The sequence below is a fragment of the Rattus norvegicus genome, chromosome 7, assembly GCF_021556685.1.
Source record: "Rattus norvegicus strain SHRSP/BbbUtx chromosome 7, alternate assembly SHRSP_T2T, whole genome shotgun sequence".
NCBI lineage: Eukaryota > Metazoa > Chordata > Mammalia > Rodentia > Muridae > Rattus > Rattus norvegicus.
Genome location: NC_141540.1, coordinates 14,586,450 through 14,602,699, shown reverse-complemented (window position 1 = coordinate 14,602,699; position 16,250 = coordinate 14,586,450). Strand labels below are relative to the sequence as shown.

The 16,250-nt window shown below is 55.7% G+C and overlaps 1 protein-coding gene across 2 annotated transcripts; it reads right to left on the bottom strand.

Moving 5' to 3' along the window:
• Positions 1 to 8,032: 8,032 nt before the first annotated feature.
• Positions 8,033 to 15,282, bottom strand: Mex3d (mex-3 RNA binding family member D). 2 transcript variants are annotated; one of them, XM_087556225.1, is made up of 3 exons: positions 14,245 to 15,282; positions 8,919 to 10,306; positions 8,569 to 8,746 (listed from the first exon to the last, which is right to left on the bottom strand). In XM_087556225.1, exons 1-3 carry the CDS (start codon positions 15,002 to 15,004, stop codon positions 8,693 to 8,695), a joined length of 2,202 nt encoding a protein of 733 aa, XP_087412351.1. In that variant the 5' UTR covers positions 15,005 to 15,282; the 3' UTR covers positions 8,569 to 8,692.
• Between the last annotated feature and the right edge of the window lie 968 nt (positions 15,283 to 16,250).

Here is a 16,250-nt window from a genome sequence, read left to right as displayed (position 1 = left end):
TGTGTGTGTGTGCGCGCGCGCGCGTGTATAAAACTCAGTTCTTTCTTTTTCTAGTCTGGAAGCAACAGGCGACCCCGGACCACCTCGTTGGTGGATTCAAACACGTAACAGAGTCACACCTCCAATCAGCGGCAAGAAAGGTATGGTCAGCCATCTCCAGGTGGACAGATGCCATAGCAACCGCGAGTGACAGTCACGTGTGAAATTCCCAAACGCTTGTATTTCTCACCATGTGAGCTGTAGAGAAAGCGGGAGAATGTGGGGTTCCCGACACAGCCCAGTCCTCCTGCTACGAGAAAGGCGTAGCCGGCCTGGATAACAGAGACACCTTTCGCAAAGCAAAAAGAACTTTAGGGACAGGGGTGGAGCCCCACTTAGAATCCTCCAATGAGGGGCTGGGGGCGTGGTCAGGGTGGAAGCCTGTTTAGCCTCCCCCAGGAGGGGCTACGGTGGAGCTCCTGCTGTGCTTTTGTGGCATCAGAGGAGGGCGGGCTTTGTAGCTGATCTCGAAGAGTCCAGTCGATTGTCTTTTTACTTTGACTCCTCCTCTTCGCCTTTGTAGCGCAGGCAGTCTCAGTGGGGACATCACTGTATCTTGGGCTGCTTGGAATAAACCAGCATTGAGATTTCTGTTTAACAGTGCGGAACCCGGCGTGGGTGCGGGAGAACACAGGGGTTGCGGGGTAAGGGACATTTTGACTCAAATTGGTTTGACCTGGTGTTTAGCTGTTCCAGGCAAGCGGAAGCATCCACGACCCAGGCCTGTCGCACTTGCTGCAAACGGGATGCAGAATGATAGCCACACGTTTAAGATCAGCCGAGGGCTCCCAGGCCAACAGCTGAGTCAATGAAATCAAAGGAAGGAAGGAAGGAAGGAAGGAAGGAAGGAAGGAAGGAAGGAAGGAAGGAAAAGGATGAAGTAACAGAAATCTTCCTTAAGTCCAGGGGTTCAGCTGCGTGGTTCTGCCCTTCCAAGAACACTTTAGAGACATTTGGGCTGTCAGGATTCAGGGGGTTCCTACATGGAGTGAGTAGAGGCCAGGGTCAGCGCTTAGTACTCTCTAGGGTCCAGGATAACTCAGGACAACAACACGGAACGGTGTTCCCTAGCTCAGGAGGAAGAAATTCTGCATTAATTATTTGAAAAGGAAAAAAGGGGGGAGGGGAGCGAGGGCCAGCAGCAGGGTGCAGAGGGTGAGGCAGCTTGCCGCCGAGCCCTGCCACAGGAGAGAAGCGACGCCCACAAGTAGCACTGGCTTGGTAGCTCACAACCGGCTGTAACTCTGGTTCCAGGGACCCTGTCGCCCCCTTTCGGGCTTCTGTAGGTACTGCATGCATGCAGGTCGTACACGGACTGAAAAGCACTCAGGCATGTAAAATCAGATTACATTTTAAATTGTAACTGGCCAAGGGAAGCTGACTTCGTAGCATGGGAAGAGACTGTTTATTTTGTTTTTTGTTTTTTAAAAAAAACAAATATCTGGTGGTTGAGGGGGACAGAAGGTGGATTAGAACCCAGAGTTTTCACCTCTGTCAGTGATACCAAAGTCTCTAAGTAGTAGAGGATGACCTCGAACTCCCAACCCTCTCTGGCTTCCACCTCTCCAGCACAGGAATGACAAAGCTGTGCCACCACCCAGTGCTTCCGTGGTGCTGGGGATGGAACCCGGGGATGCATGCCAGGTGAATGCTCTGCCACTAAAGCTGCGTTGTGTTGAGGGTGGCACCAGGGCTAACGTGCATGGCGCTGAGGGTGCCGTGCAGGATTGGTTCCGTCCCATCACATGGGTTCTGGGAACCTAACTCAGGAGCCCCCTGAGCCGTCCTGATGCATCACTTTCATTTGTTTGCTTTTGAGACCAAGCCTTTCTCTAGCCTGGAATCTGAGACATCCTCCTGCCTCAGCTTCCCGAATGCTAGGGTAACAGTGGTGGACCATCATGAAGCTATGGAGCGCTTAAGCTAGAGTTCAGCACACAAACCTACAGGCGTTTCTACTGAAAACTATGAAATGGGACTTAGTGGCACACATCTTTAATTCCACCAGTGGGTGGGGGGCAGAGGCAAGGGGATGTCTGCGACTAGGAAGTCTAGTCTACATGGAGAGTTCCAGGACAGCCAGGGCTACATAATGAGATGCCATCTGAAGAAAAAATAAATAATTGAATTTAAAAAACAAGCCAGCGGGCTGGAGAGAAGGCTCAGCGGTTAAGAGCACTGACTGCTCTTCCAGAGGTCCTGAGTTCAAATCCCAGCAAGCACATCATCAGCTCACCACCATCTGTAATGAGATCTGCTGCCCTCTTCTGATGTATCTGAAGACAGCTACAGTGTACTCATGCATAGAATAAATGAATAAATCAAAAAATTAAAAAAAAAAAACAAGCCAGCGAGGCCAGCAGGATCTGCTAATCGGTGCTCATGGGGCTCACAGAGACTGAAGCTCACAGCCTGCACAGGTCGGCACTGGGTCCTCTGCAAATATGTGAGGATGATCTGGGGTGACTCCTAAAAACGGAAACGGGGCTGTGTCTGACTCTCACCTCCTCCTTGGAAGCTTTTCCTCGTATTGGGTTGCCTGGTCTAGCCTTGATACGAGATATTTGTATCTAGCCTTATTGTGACTTGCCTTGCCGTGTGGTGTTTGGGTGACATCCCTTGGAGGCCTGCTCTTCTCTGAAGGGAAACAGAGCAACTGTGGATCTGGGCTATCTGGGGGGAACGGCGGGTGTAGGGGATGGGGGGAGGGGAAGCCGCAGTCGGGATATATTATATAAATAAAGAATAAATGATTTTTATTAAAAAAACATTCCAGTTACTACTGTCAGAGTCTGGGGAAAGACAATCCCTGGGGTCCTGGGACACGTCAGGGAGGGCCTTGGTGGCAGAGGCTCAGCTCGCTGTAAGCTGCTTGGTGGAACAGGACCCAGGGTGGCGACTTCGCCACCTCGTGGTGAATATTGGAAGTGCAAGCAGTGCTTGTGGACAAGATTATGTGTAGCTTTGGCCACACGGGGGCGGCAGAGGACTGGTCCAGGGCGACTTTTTTTTTTTTTTTTTTAAATCTGGCTGTCCTGAAATGATTAGATGTGTAGAACAGGCTGGCCTCGGGTGAGTGAACTTTTAACACAGAATTCTTTTTTTTTAAGATTTATTCATTTATTATATATCAGTACACTGTAGCTGTCTTCAGACACACCAGAAGAGGGCATCAGATCTCATTACAGATGGTTGTGAGCCACCATGTGGTTGCTGGGATTTGAACTCAGGACCTTTGGAAGAGCAGTCAGTGCTCTTAACCACTGAGCCATCTCTCCAGCCCTTAACACAGAATTCTTAAACAAATAAAATTTAAATGTGAGCCTTTTTTTAAAAGATTTATTTATTTATTATTTATGACTACGCTGTAGCTGTCTTCAGACACACCAGAAGAGGGCATCAGATCCCATTACAGATGGTTGTGAGCCACCATGTGGTTGCTGGGATTTGAACTCAGGACCTCTGGAAGAGCAGTCGGAGCTCTTAACCACTGAGCCATTTCTCCAGCCCACAAATAAAATTTAAAACGTAAATATTGGTTGGGTGTATGAGCACGGGGAGGTCAGAGAACAAATTAGAGTCACTGTCTCCTTCCATCATATGTATCACCATGTAGGTCCTGAGGATCGAACTCAGGTTGCTGGACTTGGTAGCAAGCCCCTGCACCCGCTAAGCCATCTCACAGGCCCTCGCAGAAATGTTTATAGAGTCCAAGGCTTGCTCTCTTTCCTTACCATAAAGTTATTATAGTTAGCAGGTAAAGCCTTCTCCTATTTCATTTGAATTTCTAGTGGACCTTAAAGGTTTAATGATATTGCACATGACACTTGAGAACCACAGCAAGAAATTATCTTACTAGGTGCAGACTACAAAAGATAAGAAATTTAACCCAGCACTAGGGAGGCAGACGTAGGCAGATCTCTAAGTTCGAGGCCAGCCTGGTCTACAGGATGAGTTCCAGGACAGCTGGGGCTACACAGAGAGACCCTGTGTCAAAAAAGGAAAAAAAAGGGGGGGGGGAAGAAACGTATTTGTTGCCAGGGCAATCACTGGATAGAGATTTAAATATCCTCACCTCTCCCACCCCCCATTTCATGAAATCCGCACATCATGAAACCCAATGCAAGTTTACAACTGGACAACTGGTTGTGCTGTCCTGGCTGGACATAAACTCCGGATCCTCCCTCACCTCCAGACCGGGTGACCAGGTTGGCTGGAGTCCAGGGCGGCCGACTGGCTTTATCATAACCTCGACTACTGTGAGCAGTTCCGTGTGGGGCGGTGTCCGTCTAGTGCCCTTGTAAGATGCGGGATGCTCTGAGGTGGTGTGGAGAGCTCTGCTGTATTTTGCCATGATTTTACCTTTCTTTTACAGTCCTCAGGGGATTTTTATTTAGGCCTTACATCTCTAGAGGAAGAATCCCAGGATCCCCGCCTGTGTGTTTCTGCCTTGACTCTTCATATTACCACAACGAAGCCCACTGAAGCCTTCTGCCATTTCTCTAGGTCTTTGAGCTGCGCAGCAAGTCTAGGGCTGACTGCTCCACACTTGTTCAACCTGCCTGTGAGGTTCACAAGGGTTTCCCCAGCTCTGTGACCAGCAGGGGTGTAAAATCTACCAATGCAGTCCCAGAGGTGACTTGAGGACCTGATGTTTGGCCTCTTCTCAGCCTCGTTGATGCTCTTGAGAGAGTCTGTGAGGACATTTGTGCGCACCAGAAAGGTGGTGGGAAGAGGCAGGGAGGGCCATGTTTGTTATATATAAATAACATTTGCTATTTGTGTGTGTGGGTACCATGACACAGGGGATGCAGGGGACACTTTGGTAGATGTAGGTCCTGGGATCCAGTGTTTTGTTTTTATAGGTTGTCCTTGTGTTGCCCTAATTAGCCTGGGTCAACACATGGATGTTAACTGGAAGGGGAGGAGGTGTGTAGGCCTGTGGTCCCAGCACTCAGGGTCTGGGGACACCTCAGAGAGAGCTCCAAGCAGAAAGTCAAAATAGAACCGAGAAGATGGTAGGTGAAGTGGGGGGAGGAGGGGGAGGGAGGGAAGGATGGAGAGAGACAGACAGACATACTAAAGAAAGAGGAGGGCGGGAGGGACAGCTCAGCAGTTACAGCACCGGTTGCTCCGGCAGAGGATCCGGTTCTGTTCCCAGCACCCGCATGGCGGTCTCAATCTTCTGTGACTCCAGCTCCAGGGGAGCCGACGCCCCCTTCTGGCCGCTATGGGTACTGCACGCCCGTCGTGCACAAACAGACGTGCAGACAAAATGCCGTAGATATTAAATGATGCGAGAATTGTTTGAAGGGAAGTAAAGGGATATGACAGATTAAAATGAGATAACAGGGGCTGGGGATTTAGCTCAGTGGTAGAGCGCTTACCTAGGAAGCGCAAGGCCCTGGGTTCGGTCCCCAGCTCCGAAAAAAAAAAAAAAGAACCAAAAAAAAAAATGAGATAACAGCTGGTGAGATGTCTCAGCAGGGAAATGCATTTGCCTCCGAACCCGAGGACCTAGATCACTGCCCAGACACAGGGTGGGTGGGCAGAACCAGGACCTGCAGATGACCTCTGACCTCCCTGCGACTGACCACCCATTCCCACGTTTGCCCTCAGCGGCACACACATAAACATAAACATCACAATAAGTAAGTCTTTAAAAATTATTTAAGCGAAAAGAAGGCAGAGTTAGTGGTGACCCGTCCAACACGCAAAGTCCTTACAGTGAGGTGCAATTTGGAACTCGATACTGGCCCCCAGGTCCCGCCTGCTTCTGAAGGTCCCTTCCACCCCGCCCATGCGTTCTGCCTGTCATCGACCGCCCTGCGGGTCACTCTCTTCCTTTCCAAACTCTGTCAGTTTGCGGATGCTGTCTGCTGTACGCCCATCTGCAGCTCAGCCCGTCTACTCTCCCTGTGCCCAGGTCGCCATGCTCCTCTGCTGACCACTCGCCCTTGTGCCTTCGATATTTTAGTTTCTTTGGTCAGGGCTGCAGGGACAAAGAGACCCAGTGGAGTCATTGAAACATCAGGGCACAGGCTGATCCAGTTATCTTGAAGGCTGAAGGCTGAGTGTCCTTGGGCTGTGTCCTGGTCACTTCGGGCTCACCCTGTGTCTATCTGACAGCTTCACTGTTTTCTCCCAATCCTCCTGCCTCAGCGTCTTGTACGCAGGGATGACAGGCCTGTACCGGGTTGCCCCACTTACACAATGCTGGGTTTGAAACTCAGGACCCAGTGCACACTGGGAAACCCCTCTACCCAGCCACAGACCCACCCCAAGCCGCCTCCCCGCTTTTGTTTCTTTTCTTAGACAGGTTTCCATGTAGTCCAGGCTAGCCTGGAACTTACCTTCTCCAGCCTCAGCCAGGTGGGTGCAATCTCTCGCTCAGTGTCTCTTCCCTCAGACCACCTGTCACAGGACCTGGCACCCTAAGCCAGGGTGACCTCCACCCCGCCCCCTTTTATTTTTGGTTTTCTTTTCTTTTCTTCTTTAGTATTGAATAGAGGGGGAAGTAGAGGCAGAGAATGGCAGAGAGAGAGAGACACACACAGAGACAGAGAGAGAGAGAGAGAGAGAGAGACAGACAGACAGACAGAGAGAGAGAGAGAGAGACAGACAGACAGAGACAGAGACAGAAGCAGAGACAGAGGGGGGGAAGAGAGAGAAACAGAGAGAGAGGGAGGGAGAGGGAGAGAAAAGAGTAGAGAGAGGAAGGGAGGGAGGGCTCCTCAACCTTATGAGATCCTCCTGCCTCTGCCTCCCAAGTGCTGGGACTAAAGGCGTGCATGCATGGCTACACCTCTCCACCTTCTAGAAAGACCCCTTTGTAACAATAAGGTCCCAGTGAGACGTTCTTGGGACTTTGTGTGTGGTGGTGAGCATAGCCTCAAACAGGTCAGCACCTCAGCTCCCAGAGTAGGACAGACGTCTTAGGAGTGACCCCTTTCTTAGGGCTGGGGCATAGCACGGGTGGTGCCATGGTGTCCTGCCTCTTCCTTCTCTGCCTGAGCGCCATGTGTCGGATGGCCTGTCACCTCCTCCAAAAAAGCCTTCATGTCAGGCCTTCCTGGGCTCTGCTGCCTGCCCTGTGTTCCTTCCTAGGAGTTGAACTATGGCCAGAAGAAGGCACACTGTTTGTGAACCTCATGGTCCTGTGTCTGGTGTCTGGGAAGGCTGAAGCATAGATTAAGCAGTGTCCCCCAGGTTAGGGACGCTGAAAACCACCAAAGGACGGGGAACATGTGACCCTACCAGGCTGTGGTGATCTGCATTCAGTCCAGGGAGCGGCACTATTAGGAAGTGTGGCCCTGTTGGAGGAGGTGTGGTCGTCACTGTGGGCGTGGGCTATACGACCCTCACCCTAGCTGCCCGGAAGCCACTAGCAGCCTCAGATGAAGATACAGAACTCTCAGCTCCTCCTGCACCAGGCCTGCCTGGATGCTGCCATGTTCCCACCTTGATGAAAATGGACTGAACCTCTGAACCTGTAAGCCAGCCCCAGTTAAATGTTGTCCCTTAGGAGACTTGCCTTGGTTGTGGTGTCTGTGCACAGTAGGACCACCCTAAGACACAGGGGAAGGTTGACTCTCTAGACCTGAGCTGCAGGTTCCCAGGTTTGGGAGCTGTCACACAAGCTGGGGTGGGTGGGCCTTGGCGGTGCCCTGTCCTTGGCTCATTTTTCTCCTGTAACCCCAATAAGGCTCGTCTCTTTGTCCTGAACCTGTCCTGAAGTGTATCATGTCCCCCATGCTTTTCCACACAGCCCATCCCTGGCCCTCGCCCGTGGCCAGGACAGCATGACACTCATGCCACAGGTCCGGTCACACATGCTAGATTCCCTCTTGACTAGGGAACCATCTGACCACAGGTGCTCACGGGGCTCCTATCCCGTAAGAGCAGTTTGCCTTCCTACAGGTCACAGCTATTATAGTAAAGGGACCGTCGTCCTCAGGGTCTCCCTCCTCCCACACCACGCCAACGCCAGCGCTTACATATAGGAAAACAACTTTATTAAGAAGGCTTTCAAGTCCAAAAATAAAACTCTGGATACAATGTTTTTAAACCCTTAAATCAGTTCAGCAAATATATAATCAGTGATTTAAGCTGTCAAAGATTAAAGGTCCGTTGCTTTATTTAAAATAAAATATATTTTAGTTCTTAAAATTTATTCCGTAAAGTACATATATCTAATATAAATTCCCTACATATACACAGGGAGTATGAAGTAAAAATAACAATTAAAAAAAAAAACTTTAAAAACCTTTTTAAAAAACAACAACAACAAAAAAAAAGAACCGCAACACTGAGTCTTAATTTAAAAACAAAAGAACCACAATCAAACAAAAGTTATAAATCTGTTGATGGGACCCCCCTTGGATACCCTCCCATTACCCTCCTCTTGGCCACTCTGTGGCTGATGTACAAAATGGTATATATTTGCCCCAAAAAAAGGGAGTGTGTTGGGGGTGGGGGGAGCCGCCTGCCTTTTGAAGTTTCTACAAGAATCCACACTGTCAAATCCAGTGAGAGCTGTAAATATCGTGTTATTTTTTGTTTTAAGATCACCCCGGAAATGGGGAGGGGCGTCTTAATAAAAAGTGCAAACAGAGAATTTTCCGGTTTATTGTCACCGGCACACTCAATACTGTCACTTGTCAAGAACGGAGGCGCTGCCGCTGGGCCTCAAGCTGATGGCCTCGACGTCTGCTGCAGGAGTTAAAGCTGTTTGCGACACACACACGCGTGGGCCCCCTCCTCCCCACCGCCCTGCAGCCCACGCCCCACTTCACCACCTCTCCCACCCGGAGGCCAGAGGGCCTCCTGCCTGGAGAGCCATGGCCGCCCGGTCAAGTAGGGGTACACTAGGAAAAGATATGAATGGCTTGGGTAGCCGGCGTGCGGCAGGCGGGACACTCTGGTTCACTCTTCCCGCAGATGCGGACAGCACAATCCATGCAGAAGAGGTTGTGGCCACAGGGGACCAACGCAGCCATGGCCTCGCCTTCAGAGCACACCACACACTCACGAGCCAAGGCTGCCGCGGGCGGGCCAGGAGCTGCCGCAGAGGCAGAGGAGTTCGCTGCTGTGGTAGATGGCTTGTGGTTGCCCTCCGAGGGGACAGTGTCCATGGTGGAGGACGCCGGGGTCGTACTGGGCAGAGAGGGGGTCGTGGAGAAGGTGGTGCTGCCGGAGAAGGGTGGCAGCGTGCTCTGCGGGGGTCGCCAAGGCACAGCACCCACTGGATCTGGGACACCTCGCCGTGCCAGCGGCAGCTCCAGGCTCAGCCCTCCTGGCTCGGGCAGTGTCGGTGAGTGGCGTGGTGTGGTAGCGGCCCCGCCGCCGCCGCTGCTGCGCCGTGTGCCTGTGTTGGGTTGTGCGGGCGCCCCATTAACTGTGGGGCAGCCGCTGAAGGCTGGCAGGGGCGCGGCTCTCTCGAAGGGGGCCCAAATGGTAGCCGTGGCAGGCACGGTCAGGTCTAGCGCCAGGAAGTCAAAGCCAAAGTCACAGTCCTCTGGGGTGGTTGTCCCTGTTGGGGCACCGGGACCGTCCCCACCAAATGTGAAGCCCCCGTTGCCCGAGCCCCCGTAGGGGCTGCTGGGACTCGGATCGGGCAGTGCCGGCCCTCCACGGCTGCCCACATAGAAGGGCTCAGGGGTGCTGGCTGCGCCCAGGGCGTTATCCCCTCGAAGCCCGCCGGTGGCTGTGGGGGGCCTCCGTCCTGGGTGGGGGGCCTTGGCCCAGAGGCTGGCTGCAGCTCCCAGCAGGTCTAGACACACATCGGTACCATTGGCGTGGAAGTCGCTGTCGGGGCCCGCATCAGTGAAGGCCCCCGTGCGCAGCGTGATGTGCGCTTCGATCTCTTCCCGCGCACGGTCCACGTTCTCTGGCATCCCGGTCACAGCGAACACTGGCTCCTTGTCACGCCCGGGAGTCACGATGTACGTGTGTGTCCTTTGCTGGATCCGTTTGATGGTGGCACCCTTTGGCCCCACCACCAGCCCCACCACACGGTAGGGCACGCGCACCTGGATGGTGGTCTGGCCCGGCAGGTTGGGGGGGCCCGGAGTGGCCCCCGACAGCCCGCCCGCCTTGCTACGTGTGGCTCGGATTAGTGAGAAGTGCTCAGCGGCTGACAGGATCTCGCGCTTGGCCATCTCTACATCCTCCTTTCGCCCGGTCACGATGAAGACCGGCTCCTCACCGCGCACCGGAGTCTTGATGTAGGTATTGGTCTTGGCACGCAGGGCCTTGATCTTGCACCCTAGGAAGATGGGAGACACATGACCTAGGACACCAAAACTTCACACCCATAGTCTATGGTCTATGCCTAGACAGTACACGAACTTCCCACTCTGAGCCTCATTTCCATCTCTTGAAGCAAAGAATTGACCAGCAGAGCAACCCCCGCAGTCAGGCAGAGAAGACTAGTCCTGCCGAGCCCGACAATGGAAATTTGAGTTACCAGGGCCAATGTGGTGCAAGGAAAGACCCGGCTCCCACAAGTCCTCTGACTGCCACATGTGTCTTGAATCTGCTCCCCCCAGGAATGAATGAATGAGTAAAAGATTTAAATGGAGGGAAGTTGGCCACACCCCCAGCAGCTGGCCACACCCCCCACCAGCAGTACCACTCTCATTCCCCAGAATTAGCAGGAATGAAATAACCAGGACTAAAGTAATCAAGGTACGCCAGGAGTCTGCCGCCATGCACAATGGGTTCACTGGCCCCTAATGGTGGTGTGGCGCACACTTCTGCTCTTCCAGACCTTGGGAGGCTGAGGCAGGAGAATTACAAGTTCAAGGCCAGCTCAGGCAACCCAGTGATACTCTCAACTCCAGCACTGGCCCTGTGGTGGCCGGAGGAGAGGAGTTTAAGGTCAGGCTCAGCTACAGTGAGCTTGACCAAGGCCAGCCTAAGCTACAAGACCCTACCTAGGTCCTAGACCCTCTAACAGCAACCTGTGAGGGGGAGGCCCGAGGCCCAGAAGGTGGGAACACTAGCCATGCCAGGTTTTTCTCTTTTACCAAAGGAATCCTCTCAGGCTACTCGGCTGCAATCTTGGTTTGATGGAGACTCCTGGGCCCTAACTCTGGGGCAGCCCGGAAGGTTCCTGTGGGAGGGCCTTTGTCTGTGGGTTGTAGACATCTTGGAGACCCTGCAGCCCTAGGGGGTCCCCCGGTGGCTGTCAGTGCCACCCAGGGTCACAGATGGCAGCAGAGAGCACAGTGTTGCCTGTGTCCAGAAAAGCCGCTGAATCAGCAGGCTGAGTGTGCGTGGACCCTGGCGACCGTGCCCCGTGAGAACCACAGCAGGGGCTCAGCAGCACCCGACTCGGAACAAGTTAGTGGGTAGTCATCGCCCTCTGGCAACTCCAAGAATGACCAGAGTTTCTGCCAACTGCTGGGCCAGGGCTTGAGGGGCTACTTCCCCTACTTGGCTAACATGTCTTCTTTCAGGGGACCCCAATAGCAGGAGGATATCCAAAGCCTCTGCACTAACACCCCGCAGTGTACCAGGCTTGCCCGATCCGGCTGCTCAGATGCCTATCTACCGGAAGCCAGGAAGGGACTGGGTGTGGGCGTGGGAGGGTACCACAGTGCAGCAGCCTGGTCTGTGGACTGGATTTCACAAAGACCTGGGATTTAGCTGAGAGAGATGGTGGCAGCTGGGGACAGGGATGTGAAGCAAGAAGATCTGGAGGCAGTCAAGGAGGACAAGGACTCCTCCCACTCCAGCCCGCAGCTTCTCCCTAGTCTTGGACCAGATTACCTAGGCCTTGCCTAGGGCCATAAGGACCAAGAAGACACACGGAGCAGGATGTGTGGCAAACCTGGCCACCTCTGCACTCGAGGTTAAGGAAGACCCGTCCCAAGACCCAAGACGGAGGTCAGCCTGGGCTACAGCAGAGCTGACCTGGGGGCGTGGCCCGGGGGCGTGGCCAGAGTGGAGTTTCTGCCTAGACTCCCCCAGTGAAGGCCTAGGAGTGTGGTTCAAAAGACCCGAAACCACCCCCCGCCCTGTCCATTCTACAGTGAAAAAGACTGAGCATCTCGAACAGCATGGTGCCAGGGGACAGGGCGACCTTGGTTCCCCGCTGCTCTGGTCAGGTAGGGTCCATCTCCTGTGTACATAGGTAACCATGAGCTCAGGGAGCCACCCTGAGGAAGAATGGGGGAACGAACCCAGGGACATGTGGTCAAAGGAAGAGGTCAAAGGGCTTGATAGATGGCTTGTCAACCCGACACAAACCTAGATACACTGGGGAAGAGGGAATCTCAACTTCCTGCGTCTGTCAGGCCGGCCTGTGGGCATGACTATAGGGCATTTTACTGATTAATGATTGGTGGGGACAGCCCAGCATATTGCCATCCCTGGGCAAGGTGGTCCTGCCTTGTATAAGAAAGCAGGCGTGTAGGCCAGGAGGAGCAGCCAGTAAGTAGCACCCCACAACGGCCTCTGCATCAGCTCCAGTCTTGAGTTCCCCTCAGTGAATGGCCGTAACTGGAAGATTAAAATAAACCCTTTCCTCCCAAGCTGCTTTTGGCTACTGTCTTATCACAGCAACTAGGCTGGATGTCTTTGTGGGGGAAGAAGCCGGAGCCACAGATGTCAGAGGAGAGCCGTGAGGCTGACATCCTGTCCCTACATCCAGGGTGCCCTCTGCGTGGGGCTGAGTCCACTTACTCAGCCGAGACTTGAGGACCATACAAAAGGGGGGGGGCTAGACACCTCAGGGCCAAGCTTGCTGCTGGCCACCAATGGCACCCCAAGTCCCAATAACGCAGCAGACGGGGACTGAGCCTGAAGCCCCTGGATTTGATTCTCCAAAGAGTGCTAAGCTACCCGAACTGTGGTGTGGGACCCGCCTCCAGAAAGAGGCAGCAGGCAGGTGACTTTGGGACAAAAGATTCCAGGCCTTGACTTCTACACTTGGCCACACAGACTCTGAACAAGTCTGGGAAACTGGTACAGTTACAGGGGATGGCATCGGGCAGAAAGCCATTCCAAGGTGGCAGAGACAGCCTACACAAAGGGACAGCTGGCTCCTCGCTGACTGCCCATTCTCAGTAGGCATGGCTCTGCCCTATGCTCCTGGGACAGGGAAGTGGCCATGGGTAGTCCCTACTTACTGGAAGACTTCACCTTTGCAATTCAAACCACCCACATCCTTCTGGGCAGCCGGCTAGGGATGCCTGAGCCCCACCCTAAAGTCCTTACAACTAGGGTGATCCCCCATCTTAGTCGGGGGAGGGGGGACTAGAAGTGGGCTGCCATGGGTGGGGAAGGAGGGAGAAAGTTGGGGACCACCACTATCCAGGCTTGTGGGTGTGTGAAGGGCCGGGCACTGCCCACCACACTCCTGCCCGCCCCAGCAGCTCAAGGGCCAATGAGCATCGGCTGGCCTGATGTCACCGTGCGAATCTCAGCCTGGCTTTCGAACAAAGAGAACAATGGGGCGGCCAACAGAGACACTCCCCAGCTCCCACAGTGCCGCAGACAGGGACCCCCCATGCTTGGGTACCTTAGATCCCTACACCCTGGGCCTGCTGGGGGTCAGTCTGTCAAGATGGGCGGGGGAACCCCATGGAGAGCTTCAGCAACCAGGAGACCCTCCTATAAACCCCAGATTCTCAAGCTCAGGTTCGCTTAGGGCTAGAGTCCCTTCTCAGAGGACAGCACCTGGTCTGGACCCCCAAGCTAGAGAGCAGAAGAAGGCACCTTCTATCTAAACTACTATACTTCAATCATACCCTGCGGGCACCCTCCCTGGGCTAGCGAGTCTGAGCTGGCCCCGCCCCATGTCTGTGTGTGTGTGTGTGTGTGTGTGTGTGTGTGTGTGTGTGTGTGTTGGGGGGGGCAGCCCTAGCTGCTTCTAAGGGGCCTGTGTCTTGGGGTGTCCTCATCTATGGCACATGGACTGTGGTTGTCCCTAGGAACCCAGACAAAGGCGGCGGCTGTGGCCAGAGCTTGGGCTGTGCCCAACTTCTGCAGCAGCCGGCAGCTTTGAACAAAGGCGCCAAGAAATCCACCAGGCCTAGATTCCACATGGGGCGTGTCCCTGGGGTCTCCCGACCACATTCACACTGGGTTAGAATGGGATCCAGCTTGTCCCTTCCTCTCACCAAAACACACGCCCTCCCCATGATATTATCCACGAGAATAAACGTGCCCCTGCACCCCCCGACGGCAACCACTCACCCTGACGACCCACGATCTCTGCGACATGCTCCGAGCTGGGCACCGGCACACATTCGGTCATGTTCACGCTTTTCTTGCGACTGCCGATCACGTTCAACTGTTCAGCCAGCAGCGTCGAGGGACCCAGGGCAGCCGGGTGTGGCGCGAAGCTGGCGAACACGTCTGGGGGAGATGGCCGAGGGCTCACGTCGGGGTCCAGAAGAGGCAGCCCGCCGGGGGCCACCGGGGAAGCCACGGCCATCGTGGGTGCCAGGGTCACCGAGGGTGTCAGTGCCATCGAGGGTGCCACGGTCACCGATGGTGCCACAGCCATGCAGGGTGCACAAGTCACCGAGGGTGCCACGGCCATGGAGGCTGCACTGGTCACCGACGGTGCCAGGGCCATCGAGGGTGCACAAGTCACCGAGGGTGCCACGGCCATAGAGGGTCCCACGCCCATCGAGGGCGCACCAGTCACCGGGGGCGCCACGGCCGCCTCGAGCTCGTCGGGGGGCACGGGCTCATCCTCTCCGCGTTCTGTCGCCCCGTCCGCGCTGCGTGTCGCCATCCCCTCGTCTCCGGGGCGCGCGTCCCCCAGCCCGAGCGCGGACAGCTGGTCCAGCGCCAGGCGCAGCGCAGCGGCCGCGTCGTCGGGCTCGGGTGGCGGCCGGGGCGCGGCATCCTCGGCTCCTGCGAGTGCAGGGTGCGGATGACCGGGGTCGCCGGCGGTGGTCCCGGTTCCCGTGCCGCCCGCGTCGGGCTGCCCGGTGGAGCCCGGCATGGCTTTAGCGCTCGGGCCCGCGCCGCCGCCGCCGCCCGCGCCGCCCTCCGCGTCTGCGAGCTCGGCCGCCGGCCGCCGGCATCCAGCGGCGGGGCGGGGACGGCGGCGCGGGGATGCTGCGGGGACGCGGGGCTGCGGGGCGGTGGCGCTGTGGCGGGGCTGGCGGCGGTCCTGGGCGGCCGAGGCGGCGGCGGCGGCGACGGCGGCGGCGGCGGCGGCGGCGGCGCGGCGGCGGCGGTGGCACGGGACGCTCGTGCCCTCCCTCCCTCCGCCCTCCCGCCGCCCCGCCCCGGCCCCGCCCCGCGACGTCACCGCGGCCAACAATGGGCACCGCCGCTGCGCACGCGCGGGCCGGGCCGCCGGTCACGTGTTTGCCCCGCCCCCGCCCAGGGTGCGGACCCTCCCCCTCCCCCTAGCCGGCCCGCACGTGCGGGAGGCCCCACAGGTGGGTCGGCGGAGCCCGCAGTTCTCAGAGCCACCTTGGTGCGTCCGGGGGGGTCGGGGAGGGTCCTGTGCTTCAGGAGCACTCGCCATCACCCCTGGCTTCCCCCGGCCTTTCCCGTCCTCCTCCCAGCGCGCGCCAGGGGACCTTCGGGACCTCTGTCAGGGATCGCTTGGCGATCGCACTGTGCTTCCCCCTTTCCGGATCCCACAGAATCTCCTCAGTACACAGAAGTGTGGCGTCCTCCTCCGGTGTCTATCTTCCCAAGTCAGCCCTCGCTTCTCCAGAGCAGGGAATTTCTTCCCGTGTGCCTGGGAACCTTGGGGACCCTCTGGCAGGGATCACCTCGTAGCCACACGGTGTTTTCTGTGACTTCCACCTCATTGCAAAGGCCTTGCTGCAGTCCCTCCTCCCTGCCTAGTTTGCCCGAGGCTATCCTTGCCCTCCAGACGCTGGGGACTTCTACCTACGTGAACCTGGGGACTCTCTTTCTCGTTTAGGGTACCACAGTGAATCTAGTCCCCCCATCTCACCCTCAAAGTAACAGGGTGGTGCTCCCTTCTGTGCTCCCTTCCAGCTGGTTCCGCCCTCCTCTCTCCCAAGCACATCTAATGACTTGGGGACCCATTCCCCTAGTCACATACTTCCTGCCACCGTGCCTGGGCAGTCTGAGGTCCCCTTCCCCAAGTCAAGCCTCCTTTCCCAGCGCTTCATCCTCGGGGATGGAGGGGGTTGTGTATCACCAAACTTAGGCATAACCAGTTGGTCAGGGATTCTGGGGTGAGTGGTTTCCCAGCAGCCACT